Raw genomic sequence first — 21,074 nt, 5'->3', positions numbered from 1 at the left:
GCCCAGTAAGTGAGCGAGCGAGCGAGGGGTGGGTGGGTGAAAGAGTGAGAGTGAGCGGCAGCAGGGCGGCAAAAGAGGAGCCTGGCTGCCTCTTTCAGGCTCCTCTTCTGCCGCCCTGCCACCGCCTGCCCTCACTCCCTCACTCTCTCACCCACCCTCACTCATTCGCTCGCTCACTCACTTACCAGGCGGAGCGGTGTTCCTTCTTCCCTGTCTGCAGGAGCAGAGGCAGCCAGGGCAACATGGCAGGCATGAAGCAAGGGGGCAGCCCTGAGGAGGAGAAGCAGCAATGGGGTGGACAAATAAATAAATAAACGATTTTTCTGCAAAACAGCGAGTCCGTAGTGAAGTAGTGGGGGAACACTGTATACACTCCAGGTCTCTCTTCTTTAAATAAACTTGCGACCTATTGCCTGGCGATACTCATTTGATCACACTTTGAAGTTATTTAGCTAAACACATTCAATTTTTCATCTGTGAAATGTTGTAGGCTATGAAATAGTCACGGGAATGATTCAGGGACACAGATGAGAATAGCTTGCAGTTGTGCCAGATTACAGAAATGCTTTGTAATAAAAACTCTTTGGAACTACTGAATGTATAAAACTAGCTTTGGGATAAAAAATTGTCCCCTTCCAATTTTCCATCAAACAAATAACTCCCCTACTTGAATGTAGTTGACTTTTCTGATACAAAATAAATCAATGTCATGTTAAAAAAATTCTAAGTGGGGTTGGAAGTATGTTATTTGCAGAATAAGGAAAAAACAACCTTTATACAGTGAAGAAGATATATGTTTTTTTAAAAAAATATTGAAAAGGTGGAAAATTTAGTTCTTCGATCTTTTAGAAGGTCATTGAGGTAGTTACAGATGAGAGTGAAATGATAGAAGATGCATTTGGAGTTTTTTTTCTCATTCACCAACAAGAAACGGCATAGTTGCATTTTTTGTAAGTATTGTCTTGACTCTGTCTACATGTTGGGCAAATTGACAGGTCATACAGTCACAGCGCTGTTTGTACTAACACAGAAACAATATTGGAAGGATGAATGAAAGCATTATTAAAGTTCAAAGTTATGTGGGTGTTTATGAAAAAGTGTTGCTTGATAAGCTTTATTTTTTTAAAAAAAAAACGGTCTGCTGCCCTGTATTTTTAGAATCCATGACCATGTCGTTTGTGCTTGGCTGCACATTTTGAAAGGGTTAGTAAGCTTGCCAGCTGACTGCAAGCTCTGTGAACCGGCCTGTTTGGAACGACTGCAGCACATGGTGAGAAATTCCTGAACCGTATGGGAGTTTTCTCCTGTGATTAAGTTTGTTGAGGGCATCAGGAAACTGAAAAGGGGTTACAGATGGAGTGCCTAGTTGCTCGGTTATGTAGACACACACACACCCAGATTTTATCAGAAGCCTTCTTTTGGCATATATTCTATATGTTTCCCTGGTCTGACAGCCAGGAATATAAAATGCCCTTTCCCAAAGATATATTGCTTGATAGACACCTCACTATCCTAAATGAATCTACTTGCCTTTTCTATGGGGAGTGAGGAGGTTTTTTTATTTTATTTTAAGAGCATTTCCAGTAAGAGTTTAAATTCTGGGTCCCCTTCCCCCCGGATTGGTCTTCTCGCTGCTCCCCTTGTGCTCCAAATCTGTGCAGTGCTCGGAGGCAGGTTTCTTCCCCGCTGGGATTGTTTAAGCAGTCTAGCTGCCTTTGGCAATTAACAATTCATTACCCATAATGCTTTGCTCATTGTGCTATGTACTGGTGTGTGTGTGTCTGTGTGTGTGTGTGTATGTGTGTGTGCTCCTGGAGGTTGCAGTGACCTAATTCAGCCCCAGGAATTGTTCAGTGTTGGATGCCCTAGCCAGTATATTAACAAGCTGATGCATCGATGCAAGGTGATTTGAGTGCGTTCCCAGCAATGGCAGTGGCAAGGAGCAAAAGGTTTACTTAGCAACTAGTAATGTCAAACATGGCCAGACTATGGTGAAGGTGAAGGTGAAGCAGAACAGTTACTATTTAATGGAATAGGCAGAACTGTGAGCAAACTATGCTAATAAGAGATCTCAACATGTTAGTCTATAATTACTGTTTGGATTTAGGTGTCAGCCTGGCATGGGTAGAAAAATTGTCTGATGCTCTTATTTTATAGAATTAAGTGGTCTTCCCTGGCAGGAGCTCAGCTATTGGAAGTTGAGGATGGTTTCACATCCAGCGTCTGATTGGTTACTAGCCAATAGATTGCCTTTTTGTATATCACGGGCTATTAAGTGATCTGCAAGGGAAAATGCATGTTTTGTTGAATTTTTCACCTGCATCTTTTTGTTGTCTTGTTGTGCCCTCTCTTGCCCTGACCTGTTTTTTCTCTTTGTGATGCTTTCCTGTATATTTGATCTTATTTATTTATTTATTTATTTATTTATTTATTTGCAACATTTCTACCCTGCCCTTCTCACCCAAGGGGACTCAGGGCGGCTTACAACAACTGGCAAAATTCAATGCCAAACAAATCAATAAAAATAGCAACACATCTGAAATCATTAACAATAATCCATAAAATACAATAGTCAAGCTTAAAACATATAGTTACTTATGGTTTTATTATTTTATTTATCTTGTAAGAGTAACCAATGAAAAAAATCCCCTCTTTCTCTTCTGACCTTTTCCCCAGTGACTACTTAAATCATGTCAAATAGATAAGCATTTGGTACTTGCTGTTCCCCCCCCCCCCCCCACACACACACACACTAATTAGCTTCCCAGAGAAAAAGGCCATACAGTAGAGTCTCACTTATCCAACACTCACTTATCCAATGTTCTGGATTATCCAACGCATTTTTGTAGTCAATGTTTTCAATACATTGTGATATTCTGGTGCTAAACTCGTAAATACAGTAATTACTACGTAGCATTACTGCATATTGAACTACTTTTTCTGTCAAATTTGTTGTATAACATGATGTTTTGGTGCTTAATTTGTAAAATCATAACCTAATTTGATGTTCAATAGGCTTCTCCTTAATTTCTCCTTATTATCCAACATATTCGTTTATCCAACATTCTGCCGGCCCGTTTATGTTGGATAAGGGAGACTCTAGTGTATTTTGATCTATATTTGGTTCATTTGGTGGCTTTGCCTACCCAAAGGTAAGATTCCTTCACAAATGCAAAATACTCTCTCCAGTAGCAAATGCTGATGTTGAGTGCTGACAAAATTAGAGCCTTTCTGATCTGCAGGGATCATACTTAAGAAATTATGAGGTTGCTGAAGTACAAATGGGCAAACAAACACACAGGCAACATGGGATGCTCACTAGTTACAAAATTTCACTAGTTACAAAAAAAGAAGGAAAGGTACAGAAGCTAAAGTTGACATAAATTATATGTAAATATATTTTGCTGATTATTAATTGATTGATTGTACTTTTAGACTAGAAAATGACTAGAGGAGTATACTGGCAGTCCCCAAGTTACTTCAGAATCTGATAGGATGGGGAATGAACAGGGGCAACAATTCCTTCTAGCACCTAGATTTAAAATATAGAAAATAATTAAAATCAGAAGAATTCAAGAAAAACCACTTCTTAACAGCTTCTACTTTGCTTCAAAAGCCAACCCCATCATGTCCACATGTTTGAATGGAAAGGGAATTCCTTAATTATTGAAGTTGTCACAGCAAACTCAATAGATACACATATGGTGTATTGAAGGACAAATGATCTTGAAAGGATATTTGGGACTTAACATTGTATATAATCATAGATTGCTATGTAATTTGTTATGTGAGAAACTCAAATCTAGTATTATTAGATGTATAGAATTTATTAGACATAATTTTATTAGGTATTTATTTAAAATAGATAGATTAAATGTAAACACTATAACAAGCCTTTGAAAAGTTTGTTCTTTTCTTCCCTTCAGATATATAATATCCTTTCCCCACATCGTAGTGAGCCAGCAGAATGGACAGATATAATTGCTATACCATAACAGTCCTCAGAGGATCAAGTTGGTGGTGAGTCTTGGCAGGAACAGGCCCAACAACTGTGTGTTGATTGCTGTAATGTAGTTGGTAGCATTTAGCACAACTGTAGTGCTTTTATCTGCTGGTTGGATAGTAATAGATTCATACTGTTGTAAACAATTGGGAACTAAGTCACCATCCACTAGTAAGCACATCCTATGAGCAGAGTTCGTATCATAGGATATGTCTGCAAATGGAAGATGACTTAGGATGTAAGGTTTCTCCATGGACAGATTGTACCAATAATTAGGCATGTTCAATTCACCTTTACCTAAAATTTGAAGTAGCACTTTTCCAGGTACAGCTGTATTTCAATGTGAAATGAACTCAGTAGCTAAAACAGGTTTACATACACTGAATAATGATTGAGTTTGGTATTTCACATGTATACAGAATTGTGGCTGTAACATAATTTCAGATCATGTATTATTTCCTGGATTTTTAATTCTGATATAAGTAAAGATGTGCTTTAAGCAGAACTGAATTCTGAGAAGATAATTAGACTCTTTTGTAAGGTCTGTGCCATCCTTTAATCGAGTGCCGTTAGTTTAGCAGTATAACATTGGTTGCTAAGGTATACCAATATGTTGTTGACTCTTGAAATACTTAAGTAGGCCTTGGGTGGATGGTGCTTTTCTAAAGATGCACAACCACAAAATATCAACAAAACAATGTAATTCTCATGTCCCATATAGAAAATAGTATGTGATAGACTTCACCTAGTCAGGTAGACAAAACAAACCATTGGTTTGTGTTAAGAGAAGTACAACATCAGGGGTAGGGAGGAATGCAGCAAACACACACCTGTGATGAGACAGTCATTGTATTGACAGCTTTATCATCACAGTCTGGTACTTCTCTAGTGCAAATGCTTCGATGCTTTTTACATTTGTATTTTGAGTGTTGTTTAGTTTAATCTGGGCTGAAGGATGAAGTTGGAAGTAAGCTTTCCTTTGCTTCCCATTAGTGATGTGGTAGCTCAGACTAGGAACCTCATCACATTGGGATATAATCTATCTAAATCGGTGTGCATCCAGTTTTTTTTTTTTACAGACTGATTGCATACTGCTTTCAGATGGAATGCATACTGACCCCATCATACCCAAATACTACAGTTTTATCTTCAAAAAAAATATTCTGCTTTTAGTCATCACACCATGGAAAACTGGCTCTTCCCAATTTGTTTTGAAGACTCCCTATGTCACTTCGTGACCTTTAAAAATTTTTGTTTTTCTAAAACTGTAGTGATGTAGCTTCGAAGTCTCAAACTACCACTCTTGCAAGATTCGAAAACATTCTCATGTTTCTGCATAGTAAATGCGTTTGCCTGATCACTACCTTTTGGCATGAAATAAGGAGTTCTGAGGAATCTTATCAGATTTGTAAATTGTAGATTATTGATTCATTCAATTCCCAATTTCCTTAATCCTGGAAATCTTTCTCCTTCAATGTCCCAAAGAGAATTGGCGGCCACTTCCATGAACAGTCCAAAAGCATGAGACTTTGCCCCCAAATTTCAAGTCATATCATTGCTGAAGGGATGCGTACTGATTTCCCAGTCACATACAAAAACAGTGCTTGAGTGACAGAAAACTCTGTAGTATTTTAAATACAACTATAAGAATCTCATTTGCAAATATTCAATTTCTGCGACTTTTGCAGATGGATTTTGACAGATTACTGACAGGATGGGTCGAATGTCATATGATGGGATCTGTTCAAAATTATTCTCAAACTGTATCAGAAACAGTATTTCCTAATGTGATGAGGTCCCTATTCTTAGTCTTACTAAGTCCCCACTAACACTGCCATATAATCCAGTTTCTGGATGCCAATTAACTGCATTGAACTGGATTATATGGCATTATAGACTCAGATAATCCAGTTCAGTGTGGTCCAATCTGTGTTATATGCATCTACACCAACCACTATAATGCAGTTCAAATTGGATTATATGGTAGTGTAGATGAAGTCTAAATGTATGCCTTCAAAAATTATTCCATAGAACCTTGAATGCTCTTTCCTAGTTAATGCTTGAAAACCTATGTCCTTTCCTAATGCTGACGTATTTCTAACCAATATATGAGAGAAGCAGGAGAAGAAAAGCATAATGCAGACTCAAAATCTGAGATGTCCATGATGATCTGCACAGGTGGAAAAAAATTCCATTGATCAGTGCTCAATTAAAATAAATAATGACCCACAATTTCAGGGTAGGCACTAATTGGCTGAATGAGGGCTGGCGGGAAGACATTCCAAAGTTCCAGCTTAAACTGACCGTATGGTGAACCCATCATGAAGTTATAGACGCTATTTTTAGCTATCAGAAAGTTGGTATTTGTGGGTGGAAAGGGAAGGAGGACCTTCCAGTCTAAGCAATGGGTTGACTCAAATGCCAAGAGCTACTAGGGCCAGGCAAAGGGTGAGGTTGCTTTTCCATGAATAGATGTAATTGTGGCTATCAAAATACCTTAATACCATCCTGTAGCTCACTTATCCTTGCTAGAGGAAATAACATTTAGCAAAAGAAAAAAAATAGACTTGGTTTTTGACAGTAAATTGCTATTATAATCTTTTCTGAAGCCATCTGAGTCTCCTTTGGAGAAACATATTCATTTAGTCTTCGATGTCTGGTGGCTGTGGCTAAGAGTTCTTGGCCATAATTAATATTGCGGCAAAGAATTCACTAATTAAGAAGCCTAAATGAGCTGTGTTAAGGTCGTTACCGGTCATTGGATGTCCGCATATACCAATTGCTCCTGGCCTTAATGTAGTTTCAGGCCATTAAGGTTCCACAATTAATGACAGCTACTTTTAAAAATTGTATGTATATATTAGGCAACCAGCTCTTTTGCAAGAATCACATCAATTTCTCTCCAGATGTGGCCAAAACAACATTACACTTGGGAAAGGGACCTATAACAAAATAATTTCACAGAAGGCTCTGGCTGAAATGCTGAAGTCATTATAAGGCAGTAGAAAGATGAACATGAAACCTGAATTATTTCACAGTGGCATATGGCTGGATGTTGGATTTCTGAGTTCTTTGGAGGCTCAAACACCCTGAGGGCATTGGATCCAATCTGGTCTTGGAAGCAAAGCAGGGTCAGCCCTGGTGAGTACTTGGAGGGAGAACCCTCCAAGTAATACCATATGCCATAGGAGACAGTGACAAACTTATAAACTATATTCCTATAAACTATAACATTCATAGGATCACCATAAGTCAACAGTCAACCTGAAGACATGTACACACAAAACACATATGCAACACACACACACACACACACACACACACATATTTAAAGTTGTCTTAGGAGAAGTGATTTGCTTTTGCTGGATACTTCCATTAGAGGGCAATATACTTTGGCCTTAGCTGAAAAATGACTGAGAGGGACAAAGGCACATACATAATCTTGGTTTTCTTTTGTATTGGGTATCTGCCAGTGAGAAGGTACATAGGAAGAAAAAGAAAGACATGGGAAGAAGGGTGCAGTTGAGATGAGAAGTAACGCTGAAGTCCCCAAAACAGTAACATAGGTCCTCCAACAGAGATTTGGAGTCACAGCATATGATGTTTAGCCCTTCCCTTGAACTGCATTGCCCTTGCCCATATTGCTCCCTTCGGATATGCTCTTAGCTGTGGAAATGCAGCTATGCATTGCTTGCATGTTTTCCTCTCTAATAGCAATGGGCCTGAAAGGATGGAATTTAAATGAAGAATGTGGAATGGGTGATTTTCCCCCCATTTCATGGTATGAGCCTAATTCAACCCCCACCCCCCAATCCAGGAACTGGTCTTGGAAGAATATTTATATTGTGAAAGGTGATAATGGAAATCTCCATAAACGTTTGTTTTTTCTTCAGTCTGTTACCTCTATATAGTACATTGCTATTAGCTATGTCATTGGAAGAACCAATGGGGATGCTAGTTTCAATATGTAAAATACATTCAGGACACTTCTACACTGACACTATAATCCAGCTTGGAACCACTTTGGAAGGAATCTCTTTTGCTGTACAAGTAATCAGATGACCATGCCTGTGACAGCAGTAGAGGCAATCAATTACCTTCCTAGAGTTTGAATAGCCCCTTGCTGCCCAGCCATGCCTTTGGAACATTTTTGGCAGTGCATTTTTGTTGTTGCTGAACTCAAATTTTCCTGAGACTTATTAAATGTGTGGTTTCCCTCTAGATGTGTGCATTGCCAGCTTGTGTTTTGTGGCCATCATGGCCTTGAGTTTGCTTTGAAATGTATTATATGGTCAGTGCAGAAGGGCCCACAAATTGATGGGAACTATCCAGATTCACAATTAATATCAGCGTAGCTGTACAAAGAAAGATGGCAAACTAAAAAGTAGGATCCCTTCTTTAATAATTTAAAAGGAACAGATGTAAGCTATGCTATGGCAAAATAGCACAGTGATGGTTACATTTGCAAGCAAATGTCTGGAGAGGACATTCACTAGCTTTATGATCATAGCAGCACTTCAGTGGTGACTTTAGAAAGTGATATCTGAATAGCAAAACAAGATGAAACTATAAGGCTCAGAGTAGAGCCAGTTGCTCTACTCCAAGCCTTGGAGTAGATGTGGTTGACTTTATTTACTTTTTAAAAAGCACCCTTGGGAGGAAGAATAATGGTTAGGAGGATTTCCCCTTTATTTATTTTCTCTACCCCCCAGGTCATAATTTTCATGTGACTATTTTTCCATTTCCAGGGAGAAAATATGTTGGTGTTTTTGTATTCTTCCCTAGAATTGACCAGAGGAACTGGATAAAGCCTGAAGCAACACCTCCCTCTTTTCCACACTTGCTCCCTTTGAGTTTGCAGCCTCCTGCAGCTCCTTTTACTTGAAAAATGATGTTTTGGGAAAGGTACACATGAGTAGTTTAAGCCTAAATGATTTTACAACTGAACCAATATCCCCTTTGAGAGGCTGAAAGAAAGGAAAGCCTGATTACAGAGGGAGAATAAATTCTTTGGAAATTCTCAATGCTTGAAGTTGGTGTTTCTTGTGACCCTGTTCATCTTGAGCAAGGTTCTGACACCGATCAATTTCATTCCAGCCAGCCTACATCATTTCCTCCCAACTGCTAATAATAGCAAGCGGTGAGGAGGATGAAACCAACACAGATACATGAAATGACAAGTGTGTAATGCAGACACATGTGCCATTGGTCTACTTTCACCCATCTGTGTATTTGGAGCATGCTAATGTTTGGACAGGGCTGATAATGGGTTCCAAACTATTCATTTTGAGAAAGATGCCGAGATGGGGAGGGATGTAATTTGGAGGGAATTGTTATCAGTATCTCAGCTGTTGTTCTTGTTTTACAGAAGGAACACTGACCCTACCTTTGGTTTGTTTGTTTGTATTTCCTCCCCCTCCAGAACCCCTCATTGCTGATCCTGCTACCGTAGTCCTGCTGTTTTGCAAAGCTGGAGTCGACACGCATGTAGGGGAGGGGGCTAGAGTCCTGGCAGCAGCTGTCCTTCCCTGATAGATGTGACTGTTATGCTAGCTTTCCTTCATTTATTCCTTTTGTAGGTTATTTTCGGTTCTGTGGGTAGTTGGGAGGTCTTTTTGTTTTGTTTTGTTTTTTATCCTGAAAGGTTAGCTGTGCAGTTTGGTTTCTTCTCTGCGAACCAACTTTGGAAGTGCAGAGCTCTTAAAAATAATACTTGATTTGCAGTACGTTGGCAGATGTCTAGACAATCAAATTAAGAAAAATTATTAATACTGCCACATATTTTAATGAGCTCAAAATTTACACATTTCTTTGGAAAAGGAAGAAATTATGAGTGCTTTTCCTCTAACTTTCCTCTTTTTTACTTGAAAGGGAAGAAAATGGTGCAATGTTTTTAAGAGCTCTGAATAAAACTGCTTTGCCAATGGGGAAGTGGGAAGGGATGACTTTGGTTATTCTTGTGCCCGGCAGCAAAAGGGTTAATGCCTGCTTTCCTCTTTGATATCCATTAGTTTGGAGCCCATGTTGTGATTGGTCCATGTCCATGTGTGTTTTGTTCCTAGAGTTTCTGACTTTGATTAACATAGCCAAGAAAGTACACCCAATGATGAGCATTTCCTATTTCTTTAGGTCACCCCACCTGCTTGCAATTCACAGCAAACATGACAGAAGCTGTCAAAACCTATCAATGGCAGTGCATTGAGTGCAAATCCTGCAGCCTTTGTGGAACCTCTGAAAATGATGTAAGTTTATCTTTGTTACTATTACCCCAAAAGCAGCTTCTTTGAAAGGCCTTGCCAACCACAAGACAGTAATGAAATGTCATCATATTTGAGCACCAGGAGATAGTTCTTTCTAATTTTTGTAATGCCATGTCTTTCCTCTCCTCCTTCTTTTAAAAATGCTTTCTGTTTAGAGTGCAACAACACTTTGCACTGAAGAGTTAAGAATGCCCCAGAAGTAATAGACCTGTATTATCAATCTCTTGTGTCTCCCTATCCTGGCTCTTCTGTGATACAATCCAATAGTTTTAGGGTTGTGTTTCCATTTTTTCTTCCTGCCAGTTCCACTTTCAGCTGATCTGTAGAATGAAGGTAAATTAGTGGAGCAACCTAAGTAATAATATTGTCTCAGAATGGCATTCCTATAATAAAGCCTTTATTTTGTTTTGTCAAGCCACTGGTGTCTTTGCTTCTCTGGCAAGGAGTGGCATCCTACTTAGTATTTATACTGTGTAAGCCAAACATATGACATTAGAATGATTGGAAGTCATGTTTGCAGTCATTGCGCCATGTATCATGCTTGAAGTCAGGCAGCTCCTGAAGAGAATGATTTCTAAGGTATTGGAGAAAAGAGTGGTGAGCAATGATGTGTTCATCCTCCACCTGGCAGCAAGGTGATTGGTGCATCATGCCTTGTTGCTGGGAGAGGGCTGGAAGCATTATCACTCACCTGCATCCTCTGGCTGGGAAGGGACTGCCTGGCCTCCAAGGCAGGTTTTTGAGGATAGCATGGGAAGGTGTAATTCCATCATCAAAGCTACATCCCAGCCAGGATCTCTAACTGCTACATGCACTCTGCATTGCATTTCAGCCTTACTTGGGATCATTGTAGAATTATAATATTTGATAAGTTCCCTATATTATAGGAATCTCAATGGCTTCACCTTGGAATGGCACCATGCCCAACATCATGACCCTGAAACAGTTCAAGGGGTGTGACTCATAGCAAAATGATGGTGAAGGAGGACTAAACTACAAAATTGCAACAACCAAGGGAAGAATCTGAACTCAGAAAAGTAACTTTTATGCCATTGGATATTCTTGGCAAGATTTCTTCAGAGGCTAAGAGAGCATGACTTTCCAGGATCATCCAATGGGTTTTCACAGCTGGGCAGTGATTCAAAAGCTTAGTCTAGCAGTGGTCTGGCTGAAACAAACAAACAAACAAAACAACATGGAGTACATTGAAGATTAACGAGTGTAGCAGATGTTTCATAGCAGAAACAAGTATCTACAGCAGTGGTTCTCAACCTGTGGGTCCTCAGATGTTTTGGTCTTCAACTCCCAGAAATCCTAACAGGCGGTAAACTGGCTGGGATTTCTGGGAGTTGTAGGCCAGAACACCTGGAGACCCACAGATTGAGAACCACTGTTCAGAGGTCTTTCATCATATAGGGAACCAGGCTGCTTTTGCAGCCACTGGTAGGCCAGGAACTCACTAAGCAGCAAATCCTAAGACAGTTGTTCCCACACTCTGATCATTCAGGTGTTTGGGGATTCAGCTCTCAGAATTCCTGGCTATTGGCAGTGTTGGCTGGAATTCACTGGACTTGAAGTCCAAAATATCTGGAAGACCAAATGTTTGATAACGATTGTACTAAGACAATAGCTGAGTCATTAGAGGCTGGTACATGCTTCCTCGCTGATTAGTCCATGCCTATTTCTGTCTCTGTCCCATCTATTTTTAAAATACATATCCTGTTCTTTTCTTCAACCCTTGGAGACATGGTGGCTATACAAAGAAAGCTTTACTTTGCAAGTGAAGGCCCATCCTTTCCTTCTGTTAGGTGTGGAGACAGTAAAAAGCAGGGAGCAATTTCTTCCCTTATAGCCATCTGTTCTGGGATTAGCTACCCCAAGGTGGAGGCATATGAGCTTAGAACAGTGCAGTGGTTCTCAACCTGTGAGTAAACAGGCTGGGATTTCTGGGAGTTATAGGCCAAAATACCTGGGGGCCCACAGGTTGAGAACCACTGGTTTAAAAGAAAGCAAATAATCTCATCCACCTATCTCTTGTAATCAAAAGCAGGGTTATAATATGAGGCCCGGCTATACGAAGTATGAAATAACTAAACCATAATCCTTTTCTAGGCAATGCTGGCAGGGTCCATTGGCAGCTTGGACCCCCATCACTACAACCACAATTCTGGGAAGGATGGAGCTTAGCATCCTCTCACCCCACTTTCTCTTGATACTATTGATGGCTATGGGATTTCTCACTTTGTGGATTCCCTTTTTATAGTGAGGGAGATCCATTTTAAAGTAACAATCATGGTATTGCTGCTGTTGTTTTAAAATGTCTATATAGAAAATGCTCTAGTTTGGGATAGAAACTTAGCCATTTTGATGCAGAAGTCCCATTTTGATTGGTGTGTGTGTCTTTTTGTTAAGTCATGTTTTGAACTCAATAGGAGGTTTTTCGATTTAAAATACAAGTTGCATCATGTATGATTCTTATGCCCAGGCAACAAGGCAGTGACAAAGTGAAAATGTAACAGCTATCATTTTAGAAAGCATGAACAATGGTGGTGTATTTTTCTCCAGTATTCAGATACAATATCCTTCTATCTTTCCTGAACTTACCTTAGAAACAGGGAAACCATGGATAAATGCGAACCCTTTTAAAATTGTGAACCTAATTGAAATGAGACTTCGTTGGAATGAGGTATCCTTTCTAGGAATTTGCTAGGTTCTCCTACAGGCAGAGCCGGCCCTAGGTATTTTTCAAGTGTAGGCGAACAGAATTTGTGCGCCGCCCCCCCCCCCCACCCCAAACCAATCACTGAAAAATAAAAGCGTTGGATAAGCGAAAATGTTTGATAATAAGGGGGAATTAAGGAAAAGCCTATTAAACATCAAATTACATTAAGATTTTACAAATTAAGCACTAAAACATCATGTTTTACAACAAATCAACAGAAAAAACAGTTCAATGCCTTGCGGAGGCAGGCCGCAGGAGACAGGAGTTGCCTCAATGGCACCCCCAACAAGATCGCGCCACAGGCAACTGCCTAGTTGGCCTGGTGGTTGAACCACCTCTGCTTACAGGACTGTATTGTAACTTCCAATATCATAGAATTGCCTGAAGGACCTAGAGCAGTGATTCTCAACCAAGTGTTTTGGCCTACAACTTCCAGAAATCCCAGCCAGTTTATCAGCTGTTAAGATTTCTGGAAGCTGAAGGCCAAAACATCTGGGGACCCACAGGTTGAGAATCACTGACCTAGAGAATCCTGGGGGGGGGGCATAGATTCTTGAATGGCAGTATGTGAAATCAACTTGTACAACTTCATATTTATGGCACTGAAATGTATATGTTTATGGAGTGCCTTCAGCTCCACTGAGTAATATCTATTTTTCTTTCTTTTCCCATAACAATCCTGGATCAGGACCAGCTGCTTTTCTGTGATGACTGTGACCGTGGTTATCACATGTATTGCTTAAATCCACCCGTCTCTGAACCCCCTGAAGGTAACATTGCTTAGAATAGCTGTGTAAGAACTTATGAGTGTGTTTCAAAGAGAGCAGTGGGAAATTGCAAAGTCTGGGCCTTTATTGGTATGGCTAAACTGATCAGTAACATTACAGGAGCCGTTTCTTTGTGCAAAAGAGGGAATTTGGGGCAATATTTTCCCCTCCATAGGCTGTGACATGATTAGTAAAGCAGTAGACTTACTCACCCTCATAGTAGGCATAGTCCTAAGGGTCTGACAGTGTTCACCTGTATGTTTGGCCTAGCCCTCAACTTTTGACATAGCACCAGGAAATGTTTGCATCTACAGAAAAGGTATATGGAATTTCTGCTATATTAAGAGAAATGTTTTTCTAAAGCAAAAATAATCATTTGGAGTTTCTTGGATTGACATAAAAATCAAGTTCAGAAGATGCTAAGATAGTTCAGAAGAAGCAAAGTTGTAATTCATCAAATTGTGTGATGAAGTATATGAGTAGGAGTGACTAAATCATTAAAAGTCTCCCATGAACCCTGAATCTCTACTCATAGAGGAGAAGAGTTGCTTGCCAAATCTCAGAACAATTCATATTTAGAAGTGGTTTTGCCAGATCCTTCCTCTGAATATAGCATACAGCACCTGAAATTCATTTGTGGTTTCCCACTGAAGTATTAACAAGGGTTAACTTCCAAGATCAGCTGGGATCTGGTGCCTTTGGGGTCAAACACGGTCAGACCACATGCACTTACACAGAGAGAAAACTACATATTTTTGATCACATCATAGTTATGATATTTCATGTTAGTCAATGTATTTCCTTGTAGGAGAAATGCAATGTTAAAATGGCTCTCTGTTTAAATAATACTCCCACAATTATTGATATGTTTAGATATCTCATTTTTGCAGATACCTAAATTAATTCAATGGGCAGTGCTTTTGAAATTAGGCCAAAGGCCAGATGAAATCAGCCTGCCATATGTAGACAAAGGGTTACAAATAACTGACTTCTGCCCTAGATTAATTCTCCTCAGTGTCCCACCAATGGGGGCAATGCATTATGGTGTGTGTGTATATGTGTGTGTGTGTGTGTGTGTGTGTGTGTGTGTAGACGAAGAATTTTTCTGCTGTGGCACCTTGGTTATAGAATATACTTTTCTAAGAGGCCCAGTTGGATCCAGTGCTGATTCCAAGTCAAATATGGCTTTTCCTCAAAGCCTTTGAGATCTATTAGATTTTATCCAATTTGCTATAGGTGTGCTATAATTTGCATTCTTTTAAAATATTTTGATTGGATTTAATTTGTCTTGCTGTAAGTGCTAATGATTAAATATATACTTCCTCTTGACTTAAGTTGGCTTTATTCTACACCAAGATTCCACTCTTAGGTAAAGGGTGGGGTTATTTAAATGAATAGATAAATACATGTGTATATGTACATACATAAAGATGGCAAATTCAAAGGTTTTACTCTAAATCAACTAGTAACAAAAATGGCAAATCTGAAGGTTTGGCTTTCTTGTTTTACAGGAAGCTGGAGCTGTCATTTGTGCCGAGAACTTCTCCAAGAGAGAGCATCTGCCTTCTGTTACCAGCCCTAAAAAAACTGGGCCAGGATCAAGCGTGTTCCTGGACTTGTGACACTAGTGCACAAATGTCATTCACCACCTATGGATATGTGTAGCCACAAGTACACTTACACAAATACACATGAAAGACAATGGGCATTCAATGAAGTATCTGTTCTGTTTGCTGTCCGAGTGTAGAATATTGTACCTCCTGGGTTCTACTAGAAGGATCACACTTTTTTGGTAAATGTTCCTGATGGATTCTTTCCACTGCAGTGCATGATTGGAAATATACTGTAATAGATTCACACGTGTTATGGTAATAGCAGAGGGGAACTATTGTAACTGTTTGATATTTTAGAAATTTGAATTGTGTGACATTGTGCTTTTTGTTTGACCTATATTCCTGCTCCCAGAGAAGAAACAATGTTATCTTCAAAATCATTCTTGATGCAGGGCTGTGGCAAAGATATTGAGAAGAACTCTTCACCACAGGTTTTAATAAACAGATATTTAGATGCGTAGGACTTTGATGGATCCAATATCTCCATTCTTTCCAAATCATTAACTATTAAACCCAAGTGACATATCGTAGGGAGATACATAAGTGCCATCAATCTGAGTCTGCTCCATTTCTGTTAAAAAAAAGTCATGATAACATAAATCTATTTCTTTCATCCTAACTAGAGTTGGTCCATTTAATCAATGGGAACTTAGTAAATAAACAATGAGGTAAGCTCAATTGGGCTAATTTATTTAGGACTAACAGCTGGATTTAGGTTAGTGTCATCTTGCCCACACTTTTTCCTGTGTCATTGCCCACTTAAGGATGCTAACCCCCTGACTTCAAGTCTGGTGTAACCCAAGAAGTTTGGGAAGTGAAGCAAGTAGGCAAACAGGATCCATGCATTTTTCAGTAATGTGTCATTTGGGCCCAAGTGCCAAATTGACATCACAAGATGTATAAAGCTAGCCTGATGTTGTAAGAAAGAGTTGATCAGGGCATAATGGTCAAGGCTGAATATCAGTAGCAGATAATAAACATTTACTGTGTTGTTGAAGGCTTTCATGGCCAGAATCATTGGGTTGCTGTGGGTTTTCCAGTCTGTATGACCATGTTCCAGAAGCATTCACAACTTCTGAGGATGCCTCCATAGATGTGGACAAAACATCAAGAGAGCATGCTTCTGGAACATGGGCATTCAGCCCGGAAAACTCACAGCAACCCATTTCTTTACTGTCTGTGAGGTGCCTCCCTACACCCTACAGCTCTGTTGAGCCTAAGTTGAAAGATGAAACTGGTGTAGGTGGAGAGAAATCTATGAAGGCAAAAGCAGAAAGTATGGGGAAGGCTCTGCTCTCCTTCCTTTTTTGTAGAAGACTGAGGCAGTCCTGAACTTAAAGAAACAGATCAGCCCTAATTATGCTCTTTCTTCTTGCTTGGTGTGAAATGAGATCCAACATAGTGTAGTGGACTGAGTGGAGGAACAGGTACTATTAGAAGAAAGGACATCCACCATAATCAATGTCCATGTGTTTCAACTATAGGAAGCTGTCTTACACCTAACTGTTGGGTCATTTATCTCTGTCTTGCCTATACTCATTTACAGTGCTTTTCCAGAGGTTATTACGTTTCTCAGAATATCCCAAGCCTCCTCTAGCCAGAAGCTGGAAAGAAAGAACAGTGGTTTATTGACGGCCTTTCTTGTATATTTTGTTTAAAATCCAGTGCTCTCAGAGACAGAACACAAGGCTGATTTTAACATTGATCTTTGGCTGTTTGAATGCCATTAAGATCCCATAATTGTGTTTGACTGTTTCACTTTCATTTCATTTTAGATAAAAGAATCTCTTGTGTGTAAATACACTGTTTACATTCCATACATAATTTGTTGTAATGTGCTAGGGGAAACTTTTCAAAGTTACTGGTAGTTCTTGCTCAAGCCCAGCATTTAGAATAAAAAAGGGTTTTGCTTTTAAAAATATGTATATTAATCTTAAACAATAGAATAATGTTTTTCTCAACCTTCACCCACCGCCAATTCATTCTGTCTTGTGGGAAAATTATCCTCATGACTAAGAATGACTCCATGCTTTAAAAATACAAATTCTATTAAAAAGGAAAAAAATAGAAAATGCAACCTAATGATCAAACCAAATTCAATAATATTGCCCCAAAATTTCAAATGAGATGAAAACTTTAAGCTGAAGATAGATTTGAAACATGCAATATGAAAAAATGCCAAATTGCAGAGATTTCACCTTAGGCTAATTTTGAAATACACACACACACACACATATAGGCACGTGTGTGATCAAGCAAGAACACTAATGTCCAAAAGTCACAAGGTAATACATATATTTTTGAGTTTCCCAGAGTTCTTCAAACTGAAGCTTTTTTTTAAAAGGAGGGGAAGGATGGATCAAAACAGTGGTATGAAATATATTACAGTTTTTAGAATGTCTAATATTGTAGAGCAAAAATTCACTATAAATGAGGGGGCAACCCAACCAAGGTTACCAATGTTTACGTCCCATTGATTTCAGTTGTGAATAGCCTTAATTCTCCCCAATGAAAGCAACAAAATTTAAAAACTGGTGTATGTGGTTGACTGAATGACTGCAAATAAATTCATCTGTTTATGACCTGACATTGTGCATTTATGTGCATTCTTGCTAAGCTCAATAGCACTTATTTCAAAAGTGCAGTGTAGAGGATTTTTTTCAGACAGTGTATAACTTTAGATAGACTCTACCCCAAGTGACAACACTCACTATAGTTTTACCTTGTCATTGTAGCATTGAGCGGGCTTAGTGCACATGATCTGATAAATTGTATTATATAAGGACCTCTTTATCTAAGGATGCAATCATTAATGGGTTGAAAATATATTTTAAAATCCCAAAAGAAAACCTTGATTTTGTCATCTATCTATATCTATATCTTCTATAGGGGATCATTTCATCCTAGATTTTGCATTTTCCTCCACCACAGGCAGGCATCCCAGGATTCTCCATTGGTGTGGAATTTGGCATGACCCCGCCTACTGCCCTTCTCTTTCAAATCTGTCTGCATAACAAACACAGCAGAATTGAGCAGGAATTAAACTTACTGGAGGAGTTTGGGGGATTGACTCCACATGGTGTAAGTTATAGTTCACCCTGCATCAAGTCAGAGCACTGTGACTCCTACTGGGGAATTTAGAGGAGCAGTTCACCTACACCCAGAATGCACTATGAACACAAACAATGATGGCTCTGGACCAAACTTGCCATGCATACCTGATGTGCGCAGATTTGAATACTAGTGGGTTTGGAGGGGAGTTGGCCTGGATATTTGGGAGTTGTAGGTCCTGGGATTTATAGTTCACCTGCAATGAATGGCCACTCCGAACCCCTCCGATGATGGACCAGGACCAAACTTGGCACCCAGAGCCCCCATAACCAAAATAGCATATTGGACAAGTTTGGGGGAAAGGGAGTTATAGTTCACCTGCATCCAGAGAAACAGTGGCCCCCACCGACAATGGACCGGGACCAAACTTTGCACAGAGAAGCCTCATGACCAACTGAACATACTGCAGGGGTTTGTGGGAATGGGACTTGATTCTGGGAGTTGTAGTTCACATGCATCCAAAGACCACTGAACCCAATCAATGACAGATCTGGACCAAACTTGGCACACAGATTCAACATAGCCTGCTGTGGATACTGACAGATGTTTCAGGACAATTGCCCCAGGACACCTCCCATCCACTGAGCACTTCAGCCAGGTGATGACCAGCCAACAATAGATCTGGACCACACTTGGTACACAGATCCAAAATAGCCAACTTTGAATACTGGCAGGTTTGGGGAGGATTGACCCACGATTTTGGGAATTGTAGTTCACCCACTGAGAATACCTAACATTCAAAGACAAATAATGACTTTTTTAAATAACCTGGGCATCGCCGGGTTCCCAAGCTAGTTTTATATAAAGGACATCATCTTACTATGCCATTGTCTATAATGGGACTTGAGCATCCATGGATTTTGATATCCACAAGAGGTCCTGGAACCAAACCCCAGCAGATACCAAGGGCCTACTGTACATGATGCAGTGCCATGCACAGTGACTACATGACACATTTTGTCCAGAGGGCATGGAACTGAAATGGCCCTGCTATAGAGCTCAAGCATGCCATCTCTCTAACATTATGCATCTAAGCTTGAATACTAAATTTTAACAATGGGGTTCTGGGGGGTTATTTACAATCACAGCAATAGTACCATGGTCATATGTACATAGGATGCCTAAGTACAGAGCAGTTACAGACATTAAATTACAAATACACAATTGCAATGCAGGATGTCAACTTACTTACATAGGAATACAAATGAGATATTGCACAAAATCTATGAGTTTTGTACAAACCTGTTTCTTGTTCAACCCCATAGAATACCTTCCCAAATCACTTTGAGATAATAGAATCATAGAATCATAGAATCATAGAATAGTAGAGTTGGAAGAGACCTCATGGGCCATCTAGTCCAACCCCCTGCCAAGAAGCAGGAAATCGCATTCAAAGCACCCCCGACAAATGGCCATCCAGCCTCTGTTTAAAAGCCTCCAAAGAAGGAGCCTCCACCACAGTCTGGGGGAGAGAGTTCCACTGCCGAACAGCTCTCACAGTGAGGAAGTTCTTCTTGATGTTCAGGTGGAATCTCCTTTCCTGTAGTTTGAAGCCATTGTTCCGTGTCCTAGTCTGCAGGGCAGCAGAAAACAAGCTTGCTCCCTCCTCCCTATGGCTTCCCCTCACATATTTGTACATGGCTATCATGTCTCCTCTCAGCCTTCTCTTCTGCAGGCTAAACATGCCCAGTTCTTTAAGCCTCTCCTCATAGGGCTTGTTCTCCAGACCTTTGATCATTTTAGTTGCCCTCCTCTGGACGCTCTCCAGCTTGTCAACATCTCCCTTCAACTGCGGTGCCCAGAATTGGACACAGTATTCCAGGTGTGGTCTGACCAAGGCAGAATAGAGGGGGAGCATGACTTCCCTGGATCTAGACGCTATTCCTCTATTGATGCAGGCCAGAATCCCATTGGCTTTCTTAGCAGCCGCATCACATTGTAGGCTCATGCTTAACTTGTTGTCCACAAGGACTCCAAGATCTTTTTCACATGTACTGCTGTCTAGCCAGGTGTCCCCCATTCTGTATCTTTGATTTCCATTTTTTCTGCCGAAGTGAAGTATCTTGCATTTGTCCCTGTTGAACTTCATTTTGTTAGTTTCGGCCCATCTCTCTAGTCTGTCAAGATCATTTTGAATTCTGCTCCTTTCTTCTGGAGTGTTGGCTATCCCTCCCAGTTTGGTGTCATCTGCAAACTTGATGATCGTGCCTTCTAACCCTTCGTCTAAGTCATTAATAAAGATGTTGAACAGAACCGGGCCCAGGACAGAACGCTGCGGCACTCCACTCGTGACTTCTTTCCAAGATGAAGACGACGCATTGGTGAGCACCCTTTGGGTTCGTTCGCTTAGCCAATTACAGATCCACCTAACCGTAGTTTTGTCTATCCCACATTTTACTAGTTTCCTTAATAGAATAATATTGTATTTCCCAGCTTTCACTCCCATTGGCAATGCTGAGTGAAACTGCTGCGTTTGCCTCATAATACCCTTAGCAGTACAGACAGGAAAGAGGTCCTGACCATATCAATATTCCCGAATTCTTTTTCCAGCCAGTTATCTTCTACTGACTCTGAATGTTGAAATAAGTCTGACTGGAC

General features: G+C 40.0%; 1 protein-coding gene across 2 annotated transcripts in view; it reads left to right on the top strand.

Annotated features, from left to right (window-relative positions):
• dpf3 (double PHD fingers 3) overlaps window positions 1–17,952 on the top strand; it is a 235,960-nt gene extending 218,008 nt beyond the window's left edge. For both annotated transcript variants that reach the window (XM_008103841.3, XM_008103848.3), the window contains exons 9-11: window positions 10,133–10,245; window positions 13,674–13,755; window positions 15,264–17,952. In XM_008103841.3, the coding sequence (XP_008102048.1) occupies window positions 10,133–10,245; window positions 13,674–13,755; window positions 15,264–15,334 (266 nt within the window). In that variant the 3' untranslated portion in view covers window positions 15,335–17,952. The remainder of the gene's footprint in view (window positions 1–10,132; window positions 10,246–13,673; window positions 13,756–15,263) is intronic.
• Window positions 17,953–21,074: the final 3,122 nt, after the last annotated feature.

The sequence above is a fragment of the Anolis carolinensis genome, chromosome 1 (genome assembly GCF_035594765.1).
Source record: "Anolis carolinensis isolate JA03-04 chromosome 1, rAnoCar3.1.pri, whole genome shotgun sequence".
Classification (NCBI taxonomy): Eukaryota; Metazoa; Chordata; class Lepidosauria; order Squamata; family Dactyloidae; genus Anolis; species Anolis carolinensis.
Note: the sequence above shows the minus strand (reverse complement) of the source record. Positions and strands in the feature narration are given on the sequence as shown.